Below are 25,483 nucleotides of genomic sequence, written 5' to 3' on the forward strand. Positions count from 1 at the left end.
CTCTCCAAGAGTAAAGTATTGGTGCATAATTTCAAGTTCTCTGCTCTCTTTTCTTCTATTTTTACTTTAGATTCAGATGGGTATTTTCTTTTCCACATAATGTACAGCAGTGTATTCATTCATCCTCTTTTGAACTGTGGAAGGCACGATGTTATGTTGAATATAATGGAGGAAGTGGATCGAGACTGATTGATCTGTGTGCTCACCTGCTTACTCCATAAAATGCCAAACTAGACTATGGGCTTGTCTTAGTTTGCTAGCGGCCTGGACTGCAGACAACAGGACAGATAGAACTGAGTTTTCAGTATCTCCAATTTTGTGATTAGACAATTTTTCTGTTAAATTTAGTATTAGAGCTATTTTCCTCTGCAGGGCTGGGGGAGTGATATACATGAAAATGTCTCAGTTGCACTATTGTGGCCACACTGTTCACTTTTTTTTTTACTACAGCCTTCTAATGTTCATTTGATAGCTCACTTCATGAATGCCTTGAATTGTTGTTTAGAGCTCTTCTGCAAGAGATGTTACAGAAAAATTTGGTTTTGCCAGTATGGGGACTCAATTTTGACAGAGCTAGGCCAGTATAAATGGTCAAGTGCCAGGGAAATCAGGAGATTCAGGCAATTCAATTGAATATCAAGATTTATTGCAAGGTTAAGCTCTCTACAGGAATCTGAACTACTAACTGTCAAGGGAAATTAATGTGAACTATGAATAGAAAGGAATTCAAGGTGGGCTGGACTTAGCTCTCTTCTAGCTGTGTAGGTACTTATGCGTGATGATGTGTTTGACTTCCTCCCTTGGGCTCAGCTTGATCATCTTCCAGAATAAGTTCTACCATGAATCCCCTAATTTTCCTCTTTAAATCTACCTCCAGACGTAGTTATCTTGATTGGCTCACAACTAATCAAAGCATTATAAGGTTAATGTTCAACTACACAAACTCCACACAAACTAATATAATCATGGCAACAAACTAAGTGCTTTATAAGAGTCTGTACTTTGTATTTTCATTGTAGAAATTGGATAGAACTTGTAAATCTACCTCTGGATTTAATGTGTCATTGAATTATGTTTACCTTCAGTCTTTAAAGATGTCTTTGTAGGCACATGCAACACTTGGTTACATATGCATCCAAGGACAAAAACCAATGAATAAGCCTCTTTATTATAAAGAAAGTTTTGTGTATTTGCCTGCTTTTGTTTGCATTGCAAAGGTAGCTGCCATTGTTATATGATGAATGAGTGGAATTCTGATGTGCCCCACATCAATAGAATAAGTTAGTCATTGTAGCTTAAAACTTATTGATTTTACTATAACTCAAACATAACATTCTGGGTTGTGGCAAGAGTGTCCAAAGCAGCTGCCTGTGCTTAAATTCCCATGTTGGGGGAGGGGAGAGGAGGGTGGAGGCTGCCCTTGTGCACAATATTCATGAAACAAATGCTTAGGACCACATTTTATAAAACAAATGTTTTCATTGCATATTTCTCAGAATTCCTTATTTTCTATAAATATTTGATGGTATAAACTGAGCTGAAGATTGGTCTAATGGTGAAGGCACCAGGCTGGAAACGGAGAGACCATGAATTCTAGTCCTGCTTTATACAGGAAAGTAGACTAGGTGACTTGGGGCCAAACACAAACTCCCAGCCCAGCCCACTTCAGTGGGTTGTTTTTATGGGGAAAATAGGAGGAGGAAGGAGTGTTGTGTATGTTTGCTGCCATGAGTTATTTATAAAAAAAATAAAGCTGGGAGAAAAATAAATACATAAATAAAACATTAATGCTAAGTGGAAATGCATAAAATTGCATTATAAATATGTACATGTTTATGAAAACCATGATTCAACCATGCCTCCCTGCAACATGGACATTTATGATACACATTAATGACCAACTCTGATGGACACTGTGGCCAACACCATTTTCACTTCAAGAATAGAGTGTATGTGAATATGTGAAAGGTAAGAGGTAATTAGATTGCCCCCTAAATTATATTTCATGATTTGATAAGTTAAAAACTGGATGTTTTAATGTTTAAGTCAGAATTTCAAATTGGTTGTATAATTTATTAAAAGTTTGATCTTGAGAATTAAGTGGAGTTTTAAAATTTCTTATATGCTTGGAAGAGTCACTGCACACTTGATCATGTCAGAACAGCTCATTAAGATGAAATGGCTTCAAACTCGACACAAGGCATGCTGAGCTTAAAATATTTTGATATGATCATACTTTTATATTTTATACATTAACTTTGTTACATGCAAAGGAGGGTGGAGGAGGAGGGGGATCATGGGGCCATAATTATTTAAATGGAATTTAATGCTCTCCAGTGTTTCATTCCAGATTTTTTTAATGATTATAATAGTTTGCATATTTGTTGAGGAGGGTTGTGTTTCAGAAATTGGGGATTTAGTTGTATTTATCCTTATTTTATTTTTTGATCTTGATTGTTTAACAACATTGGGTGTAGCACAAGCACCTCTATTTCTATATAATTATATAATTATATAATTCTAGACCTAGAAAACCTAGAACTATGCCGCCTTCGGTCTGATCTAAGTATAGTATATAAAATCATACATTGCAATGTCCTACTTGTCAATGAATACTTCAGCTTCAACCATAACAACACAAGAGCAAACAATTGATACAAACTCAAGGTTAATCGCACCAAACTTGATTGCAGGAAATATGACTTCAGCAACAGAGTGGTCAATGTCTGGAATACTGTACCTGACTCTGTGGTTTTTTCCCCCAAACCCCAAAAACTTTAACCTTAGACTGTCTACTATTGACCTCACCCCTTTCCTAAGAGGTCTGTAGGGGGCATGTATAAGCGCACCAATGTGCCTGTCCTATTGTTTCTTTTATATTTTTTAAAAATTTTCTTATATGTATCCATGTATTCATAGCTATGTTTTTATTTATACCTATTATCTTGTAAGCAATTGACAAATAAAAATAAATAAATAAATAAAATAAATAACGTGAGATTCTGGACTTTAGAGAGAGATGAATATGAAGTGCACAACTTAAATTTCCTTTCTTCCCTCTCTCCCATCATTTCTGGCATGTCTGTATTTTGACTGTGTTGCCCCCCACCCAAAAAAAGAATAAAAGACAATTTACCAATCCTGATGAATAAATACTACACTAAACACATGCTGGTTTCACAATCTAAATTTTATTAATATATCTTTCTTCTGCTGCTATTTCTCCACTTTCTCTGACATCGTGCCATTTCTTTCTGGGATAAGCAAAACACACAGAAAGAGTGAGAAATAATAATGCAAATAAATTAAAGCATGAGTTTTACAAAACAAGAAAATGTAAATATAGATTATGGTCACAATACCTTTCTATAACTTCCTATAATTGTAATCTAGTTTTGCTTCGGCTAGGTTAATACACTGCTTCATATGTTGCCTTTCGTTCCTTAAACTTTTCATTTCTCTCTTTTTCAGGATCTCATTGCCTCCGCTCAACTGTATCTTTCTCAACCTTCTGCTTCCTTTGAAGCCATTCAATCTTCTTTCATATATTTATTTTGTGATTCGATCCTTGTTCATTCTCTCTGTGTGACAAACTACTTCAACATAGCTACTTTGTATTTGCCACCTGTATTCTTGCTTTATGTACTTTATATGTAACCAATTCCCACCTCTGCACATTCAAGTTTTGCGTTTCTCCTGATGGGTATAATCAATACTCACTCCTGTAAAGCAAAATGGGCAAAAACATTGCCATTTTAATTTATTTAATAGATTTCTGGCAATACATTGTAGGCTATCCACTAACCCTCTACCAGAATTTCCTATTAAAATCTAAAATAATTTTTACAATTCTGTTCACTCTGTTTGAACCTTGTTTGTTTTTCCTCTCTTTTCCTATTTCCTGAAGACTTTAATTTCCATCAAAACCACTCTGCATTTTCTTTGCCTCTTTTTATATTTACTTTTCCTTGCTCTCCTTAATTATATTATTTCCACTATCTTTTTCTCTCTTTTCCCAGTAATAACTTTTGCAGCTGTCACTCGCTAGTGTGTCTTTTTCTCATCCACAGTCACTTTTATGTCATCACTCCACAGAATATTCTTTTTTCATGCTTTCCATTAGCACATTTCATACACTTCTATGGTATTGTATAACTTAATTCATTTTGCTTCTACATCCTTTTTTAATATTAGGAAAAATGAGATTCATAGATTAAATAAGATAGAATGATTTTCCACTCATTCTGTTGGGAAATAGTTCTATCTTCAAATATATTTTTCACAATAAAGCTCATACCTTTTTTGGTTGTCATTCTGCCTTTTCTTTATTATCACTTCTTTACTTTTTCTTTCATATCTATTTTTCAAAAAATATTCTCTTAGCACCCTGAGATTCCCTTATAATCCTTGTATCCTTCACTAACTCTCCGATCGCTCATGTTTTTTAATTCATTATTTTGTTGTGTGTGTGTATGTGAATAGATTTATGCATTAATGACATGCTTGAAACATACTTTTTCTAAGTGGATGGTTACTGAACAGTTACCATTAGCGTTCATTTTTACTCTTCTGAAAGGCCCAATCACTTTTTCTGTGTTCTGATTTTTTTCCACTTATCAGTCCATGTCACCAAGCAGATTAATGTTTGCCTGGATTGCATTCATTCAGAATATTATAGTTTTTCCTCTCCCCATCCCTGGTTCTTCCACTGTTACTGTTCATTGGATCATAACATACATATGCACCCTCATCAGTCTAAATAACATTAATTCGTATTTTCTAACATACATTTTATCTCTTTAATTCACCCATTAAACTGATACATTTCCTTCCATTGCATTCAAGCTTACACTAGAAAATCATACCGCTTTCATTCAAAAACATTACAGCCTTTAATTTTGTAGGTTTTTTAGTTTTTAGTTTATGCACCATACTTTTCTTTCTTTTCTTTCATTGTTTTTAATTATATGCTTTTGCATTTTATTTCTTTTGCATTCTAAATCACAGTCTTCTTTTTTATATGCCATGATTAACACCTGATGCAGTCATAGATATTTACTTTCATTGACTGTATGACTTTGGTAAATTGAGGCTTCCATATTAAACTTTTAAGCAGAACTACAAAAGGTGTAGTGAAGCAAAATTATCAATCTTGATCATACCCATGCAGGACTAATAGCAAAGATGGTGTAGATCAGTTCTGGTACATTTTGGCCAATGTACAACAAGTGCACAAAAGTCCAATTTTATCCAAAGTGTGAACGAGAAGGGAAATATAACCAGAATGGAAGGAAAACTTCACAGAGAAAAGATAACACAAGTCTATATTATTTAGATTTTGTTTGATTTCACTGAGTGACTAACAATGGAGGTCAAACTACTCACTTAAAAACGGAACTGTAACTGGAATAATGTAACTAATGTAAAGATTATAATTGTGTTAATTTTCATTCCATAATTTTGTGACATGGAATATTACATAGAGAAAAGGCAGATATGCTTTGAGTTGAATTCATCCCTTGGCAACCTTATCAATTTCTTGGTGGCCACAGTATAGTAGTAGTCTTCCATGACGTCCTTCTGTATTATTTTTCATCATCTCCCTCTTAAGCTAGAGCCATTGCATTCATGGTGATCTCCTATTCAAATACTAAACAGTCCTGATACAGCTTTGCTTCCAGGCCAAGGCAAGGTTGAACCGATGCTGAGGCTTTCCTGTTATGACATAATCTTTTCTGTGATTTTTCTTCTTCTTGTAGCTATTGTTGCAGGTTCTTCACTTAATGAGACTGTAGTAGAAAGTAACCCAGATGCTTGAACATTTCGTTTCATTTGCCAATAGCTGTGCAGCCTTGCCTCATTTTGATTACAGAATTTGCCTGACAGAAAATTGCAACATGTGTCACCAGTTCAATGGTAGTGCTTGAGAATCCTGCCAAGCACTGCTAAAGGGTACAGCTGGAATTAAATGCCAAATATGTTCTAGCACATTTTGACACAGCTTGAAGTGTTTTTTCCATAGCTGCTTCCCAATTGCATATTGAATAATGTCCAGTCCACCCATCTCTGAGGCACTCAGAGATGAAACATGCTAGTACCGGAACTAAAAATACACTGAACAACCTTAAAGTGGAGATTGTTCACAGGCCTTTGAATGAATACTAAGCCATGTGGTATTGTGGTAGGCTATTTAATGAGTATATGCAGTGGTATTGAAGAAGACGGACCACTTTGTTAAGGATTATTATTGCAGTATTAAAAATAAGGTGGCTATTATTCAAATACCTAAATACAATTCTCTATTACAGCTCTGTTTGCAATAAAAATCATACTGACAAATATAACAAGGAGCAAAAAAGGGCAATAAATAGACTCAAGGGTTAGGGCTTTTTAATTATATGAAAAGGTTAAAATATCTCAACCTTTTAAATATGGGAAAGTTGCAACAAAATAGGTAATGGCAGATGTTTATAAAATTATTTGTAATAATTTCATTAGATTTATATGGCTGAAATAAATTATCTGGCTTTAAGTATTTGGGCATCAGCTTCCCTGGGGAAACCTGGTTTTGATATTTAGAATACACATTTTTACAAATAAAAATAAATGGATTTTTATGTTACACCTAGTATGGAGAATGAAATTTATTGCCCAAAGTTATGCTAATGGCTTATACCTTATCCTCTTTTCGATGAGTTTAAATGTATTCTTGAAGGAGTCCCCATTTTCCTTGAGCGTATAATCTTATTTGCTAAGCTTACTGGTATCTTAGAGCATCTAGCAAATCAATGTGGGAAACAAGATGCTGGGTTTGATAGACCATCAGGTCTCATTAGCTAGGATTCAGGGATCATAAATCTCTTCCTCCTCCAGCTTAGCACAAAGGCAGCCATTCTTCTTTCGAGTTGTTCATACATTAAACAGCAACACCAGGGACAAAATGCATTGTCCCAGGGAGGAAATCAAAGCCTGCCTTTCCATTTTTAAAAGATCTCCAGAACATACAGCGGAAGAGGAGGGCAGAGTGTCAACCTCTCATTTTCTACCAAGGTCTAACACTGCACAGAGCCACAAAACAAAATATAAAAGGGGAAAGAAAAGGACTGCTACTCCAAGCATTTTGGGAAATTTCCGTTTTCACTCTCTTCCTATGGTTCCTTGAAGTTACTGAAAAGCTGTGGAAGATATTCTCACATCTTCCAACTATAAAGTCTACAAAAAGAAATAAAGACTTTGTGATGGGGAAGAGTTCAATCCACAAATCACATCTGGCCAGCTGAAATATGGGATGTCTGTCTGCACAGTAGAGTTCCATTCTGGCAGCACGTTTAACAATTACATTATTGAATTTGTACATGATTGTCTGTCATTTTGATTGGCAATATGTGTGGGTTGCAAGAAAAAAAGACCTATTCATTACATCTTTCAGTGGGAAAATTTTCCAGACTCTGCTCTCAGTTCTGTGATTGAGGCTTGATAAAATGGACCAGAATCCAAGCAACCAGAACATGAAATATTAGAGTCTGGTGGAAGAAATTAGGCAGGGAGCTGGTGGTCTGCAAAAAACAAACAAACACCTTTGCATATTCCTGGGCCCTTCAGCTCATGTTCTGATTATACTGGATTACCTAAAAGGGAGTCCCAGAGTTTTCGGGTGACATATTCATATAAATATTATGTACTTATGTACAAGTAAATATTATGTACTTATTTCTTTTTGGAAGTTAATGCTCAGAATTACTCAATTTCTCAATATAAACATAACCATTTTAAGCAAGATCTAGGGAACATGGTTTATTTTAAATTCTAACTCCCCTTGTATCCTTACTGCTTCTTCCATCTTTTTCTCCCCCCCTGAACCACGAACAGTATATTAAAAGATGGAAAAAAGGAAACAGGAAAATTTCAGAATCCTAACTGATTTTCTATCTAGAAGCACCACATATTTGACCTCATATTCTTATGTATTTTATGCTAGTCTATACCTTCATCCAACAGGAAGAACAACCAATATCACATTACTTTGCTATCTGTTGTTATGTATGTCTAATCAAAGTACCGTATTTGCCGGCGTATAAGACGACTTTTTGCCCTGAAAAGATGCCTCCAATTGGGGGTCGTCTTATACGCCGGGTCGCCTTATACGCCGGCAAATAGTAATTGGGAAGCACTGCGGCTGCCGCTGGCTGAGGCACTTTTGTCTACCGTGGAAACGAATCCCGTGAAGCCGAAAGGAGCAGCCAGCCTTCTCCCAGCTCCCAAGGAAACGAGGCTCGACCGCCCGAGCTCCGCTGAGGTATCCGGCTGGGGCTGTCAGGAGTTGTTACCGCTGGCGCGGCTCGCGCGGCTCCAGTCCCGCGTTGCCTCGGGAAGGGAAAGGCAAAACCGCGGCTCTTCCTTTTTGCCTTTCCCTTCCCGAGGCAACGCGGGACTGGAGCCGCGCGAGCCGTGCCAGCGGTAACAACTCCTGACAGCCCCAGCCGGATACTTCAGCGGAGCCCGGGCGTGCGAGCCTCGTTTCCTTGGGAGCTGGGAGAAGGCTGGCTGCTCCTTTCGGCTTCACGGGATCTCGTTTCCACGGTAGACAAAAGTGCCTCAAAAAAAAAGTGCAAAAGTGGAAGGCGTGCGGAAGAGGGGCGAGTATATAACAAACTATATTTTGAGTGGAAATGTTGGGGGTTGTCTTATACGCCGGTCGTCTTATACGCCGGCATATACGGTAGTTCCTACAATCAAAAAATATTGTAGTAGAGTTCCAGGGAGCATCCTGACCCCACAAGAAGTATCTTTCAATTCCGAATTTCTTCTTGCTCTTTCTTTACCATCAGTCTTTGATTCATAAGGATGAATAAGTAGGTTATAGTAGTATTAGAGAATATGAGCAAAACCCACTATCATAATTCTGACAGTTTATAGTTACTAGTAGCAGTTAAGTGTGTCTGTGTAGAAGGTGATTTGCCAGAAATAACAGATAACACAGTCAGAAGGGACCTTGGAGATCTTCTAGTCCAACCCCATGCACAAGCAAGAGACCCTATACCCATGATAGCAAACCTATGGCATGCGTGCCACAGGGGGCACATAGAGCCATTTGTGTCGACATGGGAACTGCAAGCAAACTTACCTCAGTGCGCATGTGTGTGGCTCACAGCTGATTTTTTTGGCTGGTTTGAGGCTTTTTCGGCCTCCTGGAGGCTTGAAAAAAGCCTCTGCAGGCTTTGCAGGATGAATAATAGGCCCCTTTCGTCACTTCCAGTAATACCGGAAGTGACGAAACAGCCAAAAAAATCAGCTGTGAGGTGCAGTGCAGGTAAGGGGTCAGCAGCGGAAGATTGTTGCGCATGCGCAGGGGGCATGAGGAGCACATGCATTGCCTTCTGGGCTCTGGCATGCGCACAATTTTTGGCACAGGAGCCCAAAAAGATTACCCACCACTGCCCTATACCATTCTGAACAAATGGCTGTCCAATATCTTCCTTAAAAACCTGCATTGATGGAGCCCTGTCTCCCCCAATGGTGCCAGTACAATTTACTGCCAATTGTTGATGATCATTTCTTTAATGCATTTTACCTTAAAATCCTGTTTGAATACACGGCATTTGATGAGAATGCAAACAGATAACAATAGTAAAAAGGCAATGACATGAAATTTGAAATTATATAGCTAGTTTTCTGGCACCATGTAATTAAACCACCTTTGGAAATGCTATGTTTTGCCAGTATCTAATTACCAGAGCCATCTGTCGCCTAAGGCACGCTCTGCCATCTGTCTGGAATTTTGTTTCATTACTTGCTTGTTTTCAGTTTTTAATTTAAAGAAATTGGTATCTATGTATGTTTGTATGGATTTGTATGAAAGTGGATGTTATGTTAGCATGTCTTTTAATACAGGGATCTCCAACTTTGGCAACTTTAAGCCTGGTGGATTTCAACTCCCAGAATTCCCCAGCCAGCAAAGCTGGCTGGGGAATTCTGGGAGTTGAAGTCCACCAGGTTTAAAGTAGCCAAGGTTGATGACCCCTGTTTAATACATCATGCAAACACACACCATTCCTTCCTCCCTCCTTCCCTCTCCCCAAATTTAACAACCAGACTAGATATTAGCCAGGTTTTATTTGTTTACAAAGTTAAGCTTTGGGGCACTGAAATTATTAACTGAATGAGGAGATACATTATCTAGAAAAATAGTCTCTGGGGCTATTACATTTCTAGCCCTAATCAAGTGAAATTGTAAAGAAAAAAAATAGACAGAGTGAAATTTAGGCTGTCAGCTTTTTCGCCCATCTTGGTACCTGGGCCTTAACAATGGATTCTTCTGAAATAATTAAGAGATGAAAGTGTTATTATTTTTGTAGCCCGGAGACATGCGCTGTCTTGGTTGCTTGCTGTTGCTGTTGGAACGGTGATGAAGGCTTAGCTTCAAACGTCAGCTGAGGACTAGTTAATTGTCATCAGTAGTTTCTCAGAATTAGAGCTGTTCCTGGGCCCAATTCAAGTACCCATGTACATCACACCATTTCTTCTGCATTTGGTCTTTATATTGAGGGGAAATGGAAATTAATTTCAACAATAGAATCCTTTTCACATTCATAGTAGTGACTGCTTTTGGCATGATAACCTCACATGACAAGTTTTGTATTACTCTATATACCAGTGATGGCTAACCTTTTCAGCTTGGTGTGTCGAAAATCAGGAAAAAGTGTAGCCTTCCTCGGGTCGTGTGTCACTTCAAGAAATATCAATAATTTGGTTTATGACGGACTGGGCTGGGGTGATCACACAGGGCTGTGAAACTCGTCTCCCTGGTCTCAGGGCTGCAGGTGCAGGATGTGGGGATCGGAAGGCCACCTTACAGGGCCATGAACCTCATGGATCTCCTTTCCTCCTGTAGCGTTCCTGAGGTAATGAAACTGACAAACCTCAGTTTATGGCGGTTAAAACTGGTTCTCTGCTGCAAAGATCTTGCAGCAGCGGTTACACCACGCCTCCACGCAACAAGCAGGGAGCAGGGATTGGAGCAGAGCACAGGCAGCCTCTAAATGTGCAGGTTTTCCCCACACCAACAGGCGTGTCAGTCAAAGTGCCATCACTGCTATATACCATATTTTTCAGACTATTAAGACGCTCCGAACTATAAGATGCACCTAGTTTTGGGGAAGGAAAACAAGAAAAAAAAAAAAATCTGCCTCTGCCTCTCAGCAATTTGCCTCCTTGCAGCAAACAGCAAACCGCCTGGTGAGCTTCAGCACAGCCTGATTCAGCATGAGCAGCTGATTGTTGGTTGGATCTGCCTCCCAAAATACCAATGATCAGCTGTTCCAGTCTGCAGGGATAGCCACCACCTATCACTGCCTCCACGTGTCCCATTTTTGTCCTCCACATGCCCCATTTTCAGCTTCTGCGCATCCTGTGGGGCACACGGAGGCCAAAAATGGCATGGGGAGGCTGAAAATGGGATGCATGGAGGCGGCGATAGACAATGGCGATCCCTGCAGACTGGAACAGCTGATCATCAGTATTCCAGGAGGCAGATCCAACCAACAATCAGCTGCTCATGCTAAATCAGGCTGTGCTGAAGCTAACCAGGCGGTTTGCTGTTTGCAGCAAGGAAGCAAATTGCTGGGAGGCAGAGGCCAAAGAGTGGGGGCGGGCAGGTGGGTGGGGCTTCAGCAACATTCACTGTATCAGACACACAGACATTTCCACCCACTTTTTTTGTGTGTGTGTGGGGGGAAGGCATCTTATACACTGAAAAATATGGGTAAGTAGGTGAAAGAGTGAGGGCTCTTGGCCTCTGTGGCTCATGTAACATTCATTTCATGGGTCTTTCTCACCATCACCAGTTTCTTTTCTAGCCCTTACAATTTTTCATTTCCTTCCAATGTGTCTGGCCACTTTACACAGGCTTTTCATCCTCATCTTGTGTCCATCTTAGTTTGCATCATTTTGGAGACTTTAAAGGGGTCTTTGATTCTTTTGGGGAACAACTTTCTAAACTGAGTAGGAACAATTTAATGTTTGAACCTGGGCTGTAAAATACCTTGAGCTTTTAAGTTTAGTTGATTCTAAAGCCCATTTTAGAATACTTCTAGTGCTCAGGATAAGCCTTGCTGATAAGGCTTTTTAACATGATGCTTAGCATCAAAGGAGCAATCCATCCATGAGAATTGGTAAATCAGGGCTGGATCTTTCTGAAATGAAGAAATTATCCTACTATTTCCCACAACAAACAGGAGATGTTTATGATGAAGTCAAATGGGCAAATCTTTTCCTTCCTAAAGAAGAAATTTGAAAATATACTAAAGAGAATATACATGTTTGTGCTGTCACCCCTCCCCATTAATATTAGCTCTCAAGCTATGGAATAATGCCAATTAATTTTAATTTCTAATAAATTAAATTTCACTTCCAAGAAAGGAAGGTCATACAAGTTACCTGCATGAAGTTATCTGCCAGGTTTTTGCTCATTTTTTGGCAGGGCCTGGGGAAGAGTACAGTTAAAAGGTTTCCAATTAAAATGCTGCACCTCTGATTTCAAAGCAGCCTGTTAAGGTTGCTGATGTCATGTCAAAGCAGTTGCTTTGCGCTCCTAAGTGCTTACACTAGAAACAAATGAAAACTTCTAAAGATTTTATAGATTACCAGATCATGGTTAGAAAGCAAATGTAAAGGATGCATCAGTCTCCTTTTGCTCCTGTCTGTTTAAGCTGACAGGAGTGATTGCGGACCATGTCTCCATGGAAACTATTTCCTCAGCAGGCAAAGAGCTGAAAACTGCATCTCTCACTTAAAACCTTCATTTGTCAAGGGAAGAATCTTTTGAAGTAGTGTGGTATGTCAATCCCACATGGGGATATGAGATTCTCAAATGTCTTTGACAGCTAACATCTTATTAATATATTGCACGATATATGTCGGTTCTACTGATGTTCTACTGATTTCAGAAACATGATAATTTTAAATTGGTTGTTTTAATCAATTATAACTTTAACAGAATGTGATGTTTCATGGAGGGAAATGATTCTCTGTTACAAAATGAGGTTCACTTAGATTTTGATGCAGACATTTCAAAAGAAAAGGGTAGGAATGTTAAAGGAAAACCAAGCATGGACTAAAGCCCTTGGTCTAATCCGCGGTTCTTATCGCATCAGTTCTGCAGAAATTGGATGGTAAAGGTTTTCATGGCATAGGGACGAAAGCTTTATCCCCTGCTGATGTCTGCATATTAGAAAGTTGATCCTGTTCTGTTTACTGAAACTTTTCAGTTCAGTTTATAGCACCTCAGTGGGTATCCATCTCTCTCTCACACACACGCATAGAGTACAAATTAGATTAAAAACCTAAGACTTCAGCTGTAGGCATAGTGGTTTATGAATCAGTGTTAAGATTTGTCTTTTATTACAGCAGAAGTCAAAGGAAGACATACAATACACATTGAAAATGAAAGTAGTGCAGTTGACAGAGCCAGCAGTAAAATAGTAGGGTTTTTTTTCCCTTATAAATAACTACATGGATTGTCTAAGGGGTTGATTAAATGGTTGTTTCCTTCTTTATTTCTTGTATTTAAATCAGTAGACAATTGATGGGAAATTGTGGCCTTCTAGCAGTTCTAGACAACAGGACTCATGGTGAGAGATCCTGGAAATTATGGTATAGCTACATTTGGAGGTTCATATCCTCTCATCTTCACTATAGGTTGAAGTAGAACCAGGGGTGGGATTCTATAGGTTCACACCTATCCGCTAGAACCAGTTGTTAACATTCTAAGCAGTTTGGAGAACCGGTTGTTAGAAGAAATTACTGGCCTAATCCTGTAAGGAAGGCAGGAAGGAAACATTCTGGTGTTGCTTACATAAACTGCCTCTCCATTAACCCTTATTATGTTTTTGGCAGGACTAGACTTCCTGTCTCAGGAACTTCTCTGGAGTTTTTTTCCCCTTCTTTGCTGGTACTTTGCTTGTGTGGAGTGAGCATTCAAAGTTACAACAGCACTGAAAAAAGTGACTTATGACCATTTTTCATACTTATAACTGTTGCAGCATCCCCACAGTCATGAGAGGCCAGGCGAGGAGATGCATGCCTCAATGTGAGTGATATTGAGTTGGCCACGCCCAGCCAATAACATGACCACCAAGCCACACCCACCAACTAAGCCATGCCCACAGAACCGGTTGTTAAAAAATTTGAATCCCATCCCTGAGTAGAACATTCTTTTACCACATGGCATGCAAGCTAATAGTTAAACTAATAAAAAAAAAACCTTAAGCAAAATAGTACAATGTGAGAATCTAACCTAAAATATCAAAAATCTACAGTTCTGTAAATCTCTGGGTTAGATGGTTAGATATTGAACTTCTAGCAAAAATGGAAGCTGAGAGAGACAAGAAAGTAGTTGGTAACAGCTGCATTCACAAGGTTTATATCTGACAGACTTTCCAGACAGCTCTTGCATCAACTAGATTTTCTGAATCTAATTAAAATGCAATTGAGATTGATCCTGGCTGTCTTGATTTAGTTTCATTTCTATACGAACACAGGGTTGCTATGAGCATAGATCTGTTTATATTTTTGCAAATATGTTGGGTTCACAGAGACTCCACAGACAAACAATGCTTCCTTGCCAGCTTTCCGTATAGCAACTGAGTACTTTGTCCTTCCTCCATCAAGATTGGCTGTACAGTCATCTTCTTTGGGGGGGAGGTAAAAAAAGAGAGAAGAGAGAGAGAGAGAGAGAGAGGAGGGAGGGAGGGAGGGAGGGAGGGAGGGAGAGAGAGAGAGAGAGAGAGAGAGAGAGAGAGAGAGAGAGAATTCCCCAGGCTTCTGTGCTTGCCAAGATATTCAAACTGCTGTGGGTTTCAAAAGCTGTCACCACTGATATGCTGGAAGTTTGGCATTTGAGCTACTGTGTTTTTAGTGCCATCAGATTTTATTCTTACATGTTAAATTGGAAACTTACATTTCAATATTCCAGTTATTGTCTTTTCAGCATATCCTCAGGCAGCCCTTTTAATGCATTTTATCTGTATTTTTCTTTAGTAATGGCATTTATGAAGTAGCTTTCTTACAGTATGATTAGGGTTTTTGGTATTGCTAGACTTTCTTAGCATTCTCATCATGAGTTATTGATTAACATTTTTTTCCTTGTTACTTGTTCTGTGCATATGTTGATACACCATTTGTTTCTCAAACTGAAAAAAAATGTTTGCTCTTTTCTTTATAGGCTTGCCAAAATTTGAAACCAAATCACCATTTCATCTTGGATGTAGATGATACAAAATCATACGGATTTGTTATACTATCATAATTCTGAGCGTTCTGTAGTAATACGTACAATACCTTTGACATGTTTCTTAAATCACAAATATGAGCTAGAGAACTCCTAAAATATGATTTTAGAGTTCTTCAAATTGGGTGGCCTAACTGATCACTGTTGAATACAATTTTATTCCAACAGCAACAACAACAACATAATTATTAAAACAAATCAAGTTGATATTACCGGAACAGCAAAAGTGATAATTGAGAACGTATTAAGAGTATATCTTTTCATTTGAGATAGTATTTTGCATGATTCAGGTTTTAATTTTAGATATTTTTTCAAGATAAAAAAAATGGCACACACATGGTGGTTGGTCTAAGACTAAAATCCTTATACTAACTGCCCTATAATATGTCACCCTAAGGATGTATTCAGAACTAACCAATCACCAACTTCTTCAGGGCAAGGAGTTCAAACAGGTGGCAAACGCACAACTTATATCCATAACAAACCAACTTCTAACTTCGTACTGAGACTGTTGTAACAGCACTGCTAGAAAAGATACAGGAGATAAAACCTTGTTCTTCTTGAACCCTATGTATATTTAGATAGGTGGTAGATGTAGTAGTTTTGCTTCAGTCTGCAAAACTTGCTGAGAATGCAGTTTTGTCAATTACTGCTTTCCTAATAGCATCTTTGCTATGAAGCTCCTGCCAAGTTTTATCTTGTCTATGATTTTGATGAACCATAAGAGGTGTCAAGAAAGATCATTCAAACATTTGTAGTGATGTGTCATTGGTATTTTCTGTTTCTTCTTGTCACTTAAGGCACATGAATTAGAGCTATGCCAGTGGTAATGTTTCTCCTATTGGGATGATATTTTGTTAATCTTCTGGTTAATTTTATGCAAATCTCAAAAATGGGTCTTGTATTTGAGGATTGCTGTAGGTAATAAAAAGTGCAGTTTCTAGACTTAATTTTTTTTGGAACATGTTCTGTCAGCTGTGGGGAAAAATTACAGGACTATTTTAAAGTGTTTAAACTGTTTGAGATAACAATCACTTAAACATATGCACACACCCATTACAAAATTGCCTGGATGTTGAATTTACCTGGTGATGTTTTGCTTTAGGTCCTTTCACTGTCAAATGGAACAGATATTTTCAGAGCAGCTGCTTTATCTGACAAAATTTTAAAAAAATGGTCCAATTATCTTTAAGGAACCTGTGTATGACCTAAACCCACATATAACGTTACAGATGCGCTCATATATGTATCCTGTTACTTTCATTTTATTTTTCTTTCATGGATTAATAGTTTTAATATATTGTAAGCTGTCATGGGATAATTTGGAAAGAATAGTGTAATATTTGTCTCTCACACAAGAGGCACATTATGTCTGCCGTTTTCACATATGAAATAGGACTGGGGATGTGCACAGAGGTGGGATGCTGTCAGTGTAACAACCAGTTTGCTAATCATGTGCTTCACGAACTGGTCCAAACTGGGAGAATCCCACTCCTGGATGTGCATTAAAGTGGTGAAAAGTCCAGAAAAGCTGAAGTTTCAGCCCACACTTGAGTTCCTTTGCTATAATTAATCCAGGCCTTTCATTCAACCTGGCCAAGAACTTCAAGAATCAGAGTGGGACTGAGGAGAAAAAGAGTGGGTGGTAATAGACAATTAAACAGGAATAAATATTCTTTTAGTAAATGATTTGATTTTCATAATTGAACATGAACAATGAAAGAACATTGTTAATCCCTATCTTGTGTACTGTAGTTTACCATAAATCAGCAAATATGCTACATGTTCATTTCAGTGTGTATCATCATTTTGATTTTCCTTGTAAGTTGATGTCGATGTTGATTTCAGTAGAAAATGATTGTCTTTCAATGGGAATATCAGATTGTATTTGATTTTGTGAACAAATAATCATTATGTTTCTGAATATTAGGGTGTGGAATGGCGTTGTGATGAGACTACTAAAAAAGCTTGTTATAGCAAAGGCAAATCAACGGTAAGTCCTTAATTAGTTTTCTCTGTCTTAAATGGGGCTATTTCTTTTTTTTCTCTTGATGTCTTGGATGTGGTAAAACTGCATCGATATTACATGTAATAGTTATTCCCAATATTTTGCCTTCTGGATTTAGTATGATTTCTGGATGTTTATTGTGAATTTTCATGCCAAGAGTACTCTGATGGATAGACTGCACAATGCAGGTTTTTCGAGGGAAAAAAGAACAAAAACAGAAACATTCCTGTAGAATAGAAGAAAGATTACAGGTTTTTTTTAAGACTGAAAAAAAACAAGCCAACTGAAAATGGAACTCAAGTATATTAGTAATAGGGCTAATATCCAGCTCCTAATACCCCTGTGTAATCACTGACATTATCTGAAATTCTGGAGTGTGGTGGCTCATAACATTAGGACTGATGATTGGCAGGCTTGCATTTGAGACCTGATTCCTGCCACAGGAGGGGGTGAGCTCCCATCACACACTCCAGGTCCTGCCATCCCAGTATTTGAAAGCAGGTGATTGTGGGTAGATAGATGGGTACCATTTCGGTAGTGCAACTTAACAGGGAGCTGAAAGGAGGCCCCCCAACTGGGCAGCCCCTGGACAACAGTGATATCACTGTTCAATCCTTTCAACGCAGAAGTGGTCCTGGCACAAATGTAGTTGTAATCTGAAGTTTACAAGCTCACTCTAAAATCTGAAGTTTTCCATTTTCCATAAAAATTGGGCTGATTGAATAAAAGTGTGTAAATAATCAAGGTGAAAACTTTCTGAAAATTTAACATCCCATTCTAAGCTGTTCCAGCTTCCTCAGAAATGTTCCAACTTTGAAACAAGTTATTCTGACTTTACTGAAAGACATCTAATCTTGAAATGGATATCAAAGGAAGGCATTTCTGCAGTATTATTTGATGGCTTGTTAGGGTTGGTTCATATATCATCATGTGTTTATAGAAAGAATATATAAAAAATAAAAGAATATATAAAAAAGAAAAAGCTGAATTAAAGAATTAAAGGGCCTGAATTCTAAATAGTTACAAAATTTGTGTAGTACAATAAATGGAGAGGATTATTTTTCAACTTTTGTACTATGTTTTTCAATTTTTGTATTACTTTATCAAAATAGAAAATACAAAGACAAATGAAAATTGTGGGAGGAAAAAGGGAAGAGAAAAAAGTGTAAAGTAAAAGGCAAAAAAAGAAAGAAGGCATTGACTTCCAAATCTTTTTAGCACAGTAGAATAAGATAATATCATACAGCCTTAACTTTTTACTTTTACATAATAATATACACTAGCCATTTCTATAATAACAAACCTATCTTATCAGCAAAACCTAATGTCAATGTTTCATTTTGTTCACCTCAAACACAAAGTTCAGAAGTGGTTTCCAAGTGGAAACAAAGTTAGCTGTATTCTTTTTTTTATTAAGGCAGTCAATTTAGCCATCTCTGCTAATTCCATCAGTTTTTGCAGTAATTAAAATATCTTTCCATTTTTGTACATAGTGATTCTTTCTACCATCAGCATATATATCAACTAAGTTCCAAATTTTTGTTCATGTTCTTTGTTCATTAAGCCTAAAAGAAAACTTTCTGGCTTTATCTTTATATTCCCTTCAAGAATCTTCTTTCGAATGAAAAATTAATTTTTGACAACTTTTAAAATTCAATTTTATCTCCTTCTATATTTTACCATAATTTTTTTTGTAAAGCTTAGTAAGAGTCACTTTAAGAATCTTCTGTTTAAAATGTAAATCTTACTCCAATTTTTTTTTTGCTTTGTCTCAAGTCCATCAGAGATGGTAAAAAATTCCTTCTTCACATTTATATTACCAACATGCATTTGTAGTATCTTTATACATTTTTTACATTTAATGTAAATCTGAAAGCCTTTGTAATAAATGAAGTGGTTTACAGTAGCATCAGACAACAAAACATAGTTTTTCTATAGAAGTCCACACAAACACTTACTGCACAATGAACATTGCTGTAATCTATAATCAACAGCTGTTGTAATAAGTATATATGTTGATGTATTAGTACTTACAGAACACATTGATGGATTGTGTTGCTGTCATTAGGAATTAATTGTAAATAAAATTTGACTTTATACAAGTTTCTTAATATGTATCATTGTACTAATAATATACTTTGCTTTGGCAGGAAGAGTGCCAGAATTATATCCGTGTTCTCCTGATTGGTGGAGATAGACTATTTGCATGCGGAACTAATGCATTTACACCCATTTGCACCAATCGGACGGTAAGAATATGAGTGGATCTACACTACAATCCTGTAGGTTTTATAATTCAATAAGACAGAAGTGGAGGAAGACTTCTATGATTGTGGAATTTCTTGTACAAATACAAATAAATTGGATACTCTCCATTATGCACTTGGTGGCCATCTATCAACTGCAATGTATAATGCATAATTTCCAGTATTTCATCCATTCTATAATTACCAATATTATATCAACAGAGACTTGAGCATGTTATTACCACATATTATATTATTAATCATAAATATTATTAATGGCTGAGGAAAAAATGGCAAAGGGAACTGGGAGTTTCTTTGTTGATTACATTTGGAATGAGAAACTCTCTGGTCTGCCATGGTCTCTTTCATGGAGTCTGATCTACAGCTGATCTGAGATTAGAAATTTCCTCAGTCTTGTAAGGCTTTAAAATAGCCCAATCTGAATATCTGAGACTGTTTTAAGCATTCTGGCCATGGGGGACTTTTCAAAGAGGAATTACACTGGAAAATGAAAGGTTCTGCTGCCCAACCTTACAATATTGGTAAGGAGCACCTATCATTTATAATAAAGCTTCAAAATAAGCTTAATTTATGACTGTTCGGGCTATTTTTAAGCCCTATTGTGATATAGGTGGCATTTTCAAGAAGAGGGAACTACCAGAAATGGAAAAACTTAGTCTTTGTAAAACTGTGATTTTCTCTCAAATGTTTGGTACCATATCCTGCAATACTTGAACACTGCTAGATTGGTTTACTGGTGCTGTGATACAATATGTATTCATGTTGTGGATTAACTGAATGAGTCTGTATATGATAGAAGGAGTGAATGGATTCACATAATAAAATAATATTTTTCAATATTTTGTAAAGTTTGGTTGGAATTCTGTTGACCGAGTTTCTGCAGTGGAAGCAAGGAGGAAGGAATTACCTTTCCTCTCAACTCCACGTGTTCTTCCATACCTGAATAAATATGCATATTTTGAACAGTGAATATGTTGTAAAGGTCATCTATATAATGGACATTGTGAATAGTAATCTGTATAGGGTGAATGAGATCAAGTGTACTGTAAGTATGTAACCCTTTATTGAACTTGAAGTCTCTAAACTAGTAAGGTCTATATTAAGAATGTAATTTAAGACATCATGTTTAATTCTTCACATTAAAAGTCAGTTTTTTCTTCCGGTTATTTGTGTGCATATGTCTATGTTTATATTTAATATAAGAATAGAGTTATGTAATAATTAATTCACCGTTGATATGGGGAAAAATGGAAGGAGTTCCTGAACCAAAAGCAGGACACATGTACAAATAAATTCTTCAGTTTATGTTCAAGATTTGTGGGTTTCATATTCTTTAATGCAGTTTGTAATAATTCTTCCTCTCCCCAATATTCTGATGAAGCTGAGTAACCTGGAGGAGACACATGATCAGATCAGTGGTATGGCACGCTGTCCTTATAGCCCCCAGCACAATTCTACAGCTCTCCTGGCAAGCACTGGTGAATTATATGCAGCAACTGTCATGGACTTTCCAGGGAGAGATCCTGCAATTTATCGCAGTTTGGGTATTCTTCCTCCACTTCGGACTGCACAGTACAACTCTAAGTGGCTCAATGGTGAGTATATGGAAGAGACATTTTATTTGTTGGGAAATGCTTTCAATTAATTCATTTTGAAGGAAAAAGCTTCATTCTTACAACTTAATGCTGCTTTGTCCACAGCCTCTTCACATATGGAATAATGACTTCTTAGATGTCATTAGTGCAGGATTAAAGTTGGTCATGTTAGATGAAATTGGGGCATGGGGAGAAATAAAGAAAAGATATAAAAGAACAGAGTGTTAATTGTGAAAATATAAGAGCATATGTTTATTTAGTTCTTAATACAAGTAGCCCTCAATCAGCAACCACTCGTTCAGTGCTTGTTCAAAGTTACAGCAATGCTGAATGTGAAGAGTTACAAGCACCCATCCTAATTGCAGCTATTGTAGCATCCCTACAGTCACATCTTCGCAATTTGAGTGCTTGGCAACTTGCTTGCAGTTGAAATAGCTCAGCGTGATCAGGTGATAGCCATTTACCACCTTCGTTGCTGACTTTCAACAAGCTGAGTCAATTGTGAAGCCAGCAGGAGATTGCAAATGGTGATACCATGTCAAATAATCACATGAGGTTCACCTAACAATGGCAACTAGATTGGCCCAAACTGCCATTGTACATGCAGTCATATTAAGTCAGTGCAGTCCCATGATGTTCCAGTTTACAACTACATTGCTTAACAATGGAGTTCCCAATCTGAATGACCACAGTTCACCAAGGAGTCCATAACTGGACTCCAGTTACTCCTGTAACTGTAATTAAAAAGATCATTGGTAGTTTTTGGACAGTTACTACAGTATATATGTATTACTAAATTATTGAGCTTTATCCTGGTATTATTTGAATGAACATAATCTTGGCAGGAGAAAGGAAGTCAGACTAAAATTGACAGAAGTAAGTGGACATGAATGGAAATTTCAAAAAATGTTACATAAAAATTTGGATTTAAGGAAAATATTGGCGGGGGGGGGGCAAAATCAGTAGCCTGTTGCATGAATCCTAGGTACATCCTAAAGAAATAAGGGTGTATAGATGGATTGAGTTGATTTAGGGAGCAAATTTATTTTCCTCTATTTTTTCCCAAAAATATATTCCAGAACCAAATTTTGTATCTTCATATGACATCGGAAACTTCATCTACTTTTTCTTCCGAGAGAATGCAGTGGAACATGACTGTGGGAAAGTAGTTTTTTCTCGGGCCGCTCGAGTTTGTAAGAATGACATTGGTGGCAGATTTTTGCTGGAAGATACTTGGACCACCTTCATGAAAGCTCGTTTGAATTGCTCCCACCCTGGAGAAATTCCATTTTACTACAATGAATTACAGAGTACGTTCTTCCTGCCAGAACTGGAATTAGTCTACGGGATCTTTACCACTAATGTGTATGTAGTTTATGTAGTATTTTCTTTCTAGAACATTCAAAATTAACTTGAGGAGGAGGTCTATTTATATCCAGGAATGGGCAATCTTGAAAACAAACCCATACTGAAAAAAATCTAAGATAAAGATTTTGGTAGAAAATGATTGCATATTTATCACTTTTAGAAGGGTATATCACTAACAGCTAGATGAATGTGAATTTTTCAAACCTAAAAGCTTTCCTTGTTTGAATTTTTAATTTAATAAGATGGTAGCAATTGGCAAAAATGGAGACTATTATATACTCAAATGTTTGTATCAGCCACATTAATGAATTACCCGCGGGCCCCCCCCGCCCGTTTTTATTTTTAATAAAAAAATTTTTTAAAAATTTTTTTTTTTTTTTTTTTTTTTGTTTTTTTTTTTTGTTTTTTTTTTTTTTTTTTTTTTTTTTACTGTTTTTTTTTTTTTTTCTTTTTTTGTTGGGTTCCTTTTTTGTGTTTGGGGGGGGGGGGGGGGGGGGGGGGGGTGGGGGGGGGGGGGGGGGGGGGGGGGGGGGGGGGGGGGGGGGGGGGGGGGGGGGGGGGGGGGGGGGGGGGGGGGGTTTTGTTGGATGTTTTTTTTGGGTGGGGGGGGGGGGGGGGGGGGGGGGGGGGGGGGGGGGGGGGGGGGGGGGGGGTGTTTTTTTTTTTTTTTTTTTTTTTTTTTTTTTTTTTTTTTTTTTTTCTTTTTTTCTCTTTTTTTCCCGATTTTTTTTTTTTTTTTGTTTTATATCTATATTATTTTTTTTCCCCTATTTTTGGGGGGAAAAGTGGGGTTGTTTTACCCATTTTCAAAGATAACAGCTCCATTAGTAAACGTGGTTTATTTTTTAAAAAATATACAAAGGAGTTATGAAAACATGCCTTGTATTACAGCATGTTTTCTTAACTATGAATTGTTCAACTGGAGATGAGAGATCTTGTGAAGCAGTGGTCCCCAATCTTTGCTGCTTGGCAGCCCGACTGAGGGGTGGAGCGGGGAACCGGGCTATTTGAATGGCGGGCTGACACACATGCACATGAAGCTCCACTCACAGAAGAGAGAAGAAAAGCCTTTGGGGGTGTTGCTCGCAGGACCTGGTTGCGAATAGGCCACGGCCTGGTAGGGGATCCCTACTATGAAGTATTGTTTTGATCACACAATGAAAATGCATGCCAGAAAGAACCTGGTCCATTCAAGAAAGGTAGTTGAATCTGGATGAAAGCTATGATGGAGTAAATCTTGTCATAATCATATGAACAGTTAGCTTCTGGAGGCACATTGCAAGGCCTTTTCTCTTACAAGCCATTTCTTAGATATCTGAACAGCCAGATCTTACTAAGATATGTAAATGTAATGACTAATATGTTAAACTTAATGCAACAATCAATTGGAAACCAATGGAGTCACTGTAAATTGATAGTTTCCTGATTCAAATGACAGCAAATTCCCTGATTATTTTGGTAGTTTCAAAGGTATTCTATAGTATTCTCCAAACTTGGCAACTTTAAGACTTGTGGACTTCAACTCCCAGAATTCCTCAGCCAGCTAAGCTGGCTGAGGAATTCTGGGAATTGAAGTCCACAAGTCTTAAAGTTGCCAAGTTTGGAGACCCCTGCTATAGTATGTTTATTTCCTTCTGACCATCTGACCATTTTAAAGTCAGATTTTTTTTTCTACTGCCACTATCTCCTTCCTAGGGCTGAGAGAGATAGACTGTCCCAAGGTCACCTAGCTAGCTTCTGTCTCATGTGGGACTAGAACTCTCAATTTCTAGCCTGGTGCTTTAACCACTACCCCAAACTGGCTCTATTTTTATTTCTTTACTTTCTTTATGGTTGGATGTCTATTTCTATATATCTGTCTATTTGTTGTGTGTCTGTATCTAAATATAAACTTATTCCATAATTCAGTTTGATTTTATGCATTGCATGACTGATAGTCCACATATTACAAACAATATAATTTCTAGAGAGCTCGCTACCGTTGTGTATTGCAGCAAAAGATTAATAATTGTAAGATTCATAATGATTGTAATATGCATTTATAGCCACAGAAATGAATCAAATAGCATCTTTGTCTTATTGCCCTTTCACTTTTCTATGGTCTGACAAAGACACCTTGAAATATAGCTGAAGCAAATCTTGGGGAAGGAGTTCTTGGAATTTAAGTTATTCTGACTTTGTATAAATTGAATAAGTTATTACTCCCAAATCTATAAGGTGGCTTTCCAGCATTTGAAGGTTTCAGCTTATGAAGAGGAGAGGAATACATTTCTGTAAGTGGAGGGAATCTCCCAAATACATTTAACTGCACATTTTTAGAGATCTTATGCAGACTCTCAGCTCTAAAATCTGACTTCTGCAAAGCATGCACAATGTACACTATAAAGGGAAAATAATACTGGTATTTGAAACTGTCAAATGGGAACAAGTGCTGGGACTATTATTTGGGTTAGCAGAATACAGGATGCCTGTATTGGCAGGATACAAAGTGAATTAATTAAATAATTTTAACAGACTGTTCTCTAGGAAACAATATGGAATTGGGTGCCCAGTGTATTATCTGAATAATTACTTTTCCAAAGTTCTTTCTGTGAAGCACTGAGTTAGGAGTAAATGTACATTTTCTATAGGCATATATGTGGCAATTTTGTCTAGAATTAATTAAAATATTTATTAAGTCTTTTAGCTTTTATCTGTTTCCTTCTTTAAGATAAAAATAGTTTTGTTATTTCATTCCAGGAATAACAAAATAGAACAAAATTCACTCAGCTACTTTAATTCTACATTTAATATCTTTTACCTTACTTTAGCTAAATGTTTCATGAGTATTATTAAAACTTCACACTCAACCTGCTATGTTGCTGAATTAAATCTACCTACACCTTTATCACTAAATTAGCTTGTCATTTGCTCTTGTTTCATAGCTGTTCAGTGTGTTGAATTCTTGCTTAGCTGATCA

At 37.2% G+C, this 25,483-nt stretch overlaps 1 protein-coding gene across 4 annotated transcripts in view; it reads left to right on the top strand.

The window, feature by feature from the left end:
• Positions 1 to 25,483, top strand: part of SEMA5A (semaphorin 5A) — a 199,139-nt gene that overhangs the window by 108,550 nt on the left and 65,106 nt on the right. For all 4 annotated transcript variants that reach the window (XM_087961104.1, XM_087961101.1, XM_087961103.1 and 1 more), the window contains 4 exons: positions 17,217 to 17,279; positions 19,445 to 19,543; positions 20,943 to 21,156; positions 22,236 to 22,521. In XM_087961104.1, coding sequence (XP_087817230.1) covers positions 17,217 to 17,279; positions 19,445 to 19,543; positions 20,943 to 21,156; positions 22,236 to 22,521 — 662 coding nt within the window. The remainder of the gene's footprint in view (positions 1 to 17,216; positions 17,280 to 19,444; positions 19,544 to 20,942; positions 21,157 to 22,235; positions 22,522 to 25,483) is intronic.

Source organism: Notechis scutatus, chromosome 3 (genome assembly GCF_049901735.1).
Source record: "Notechis scutatus isolate UNSWTSFEM ecotype Mainland chromosome 3, rNotScu1.2, whole genome shotgun sequence".
NCBI lineage: Eukaryota > Metazoa > Chordata > Lepidosauria > Squamata > Elapidae > Notechis > Notechis scutatus.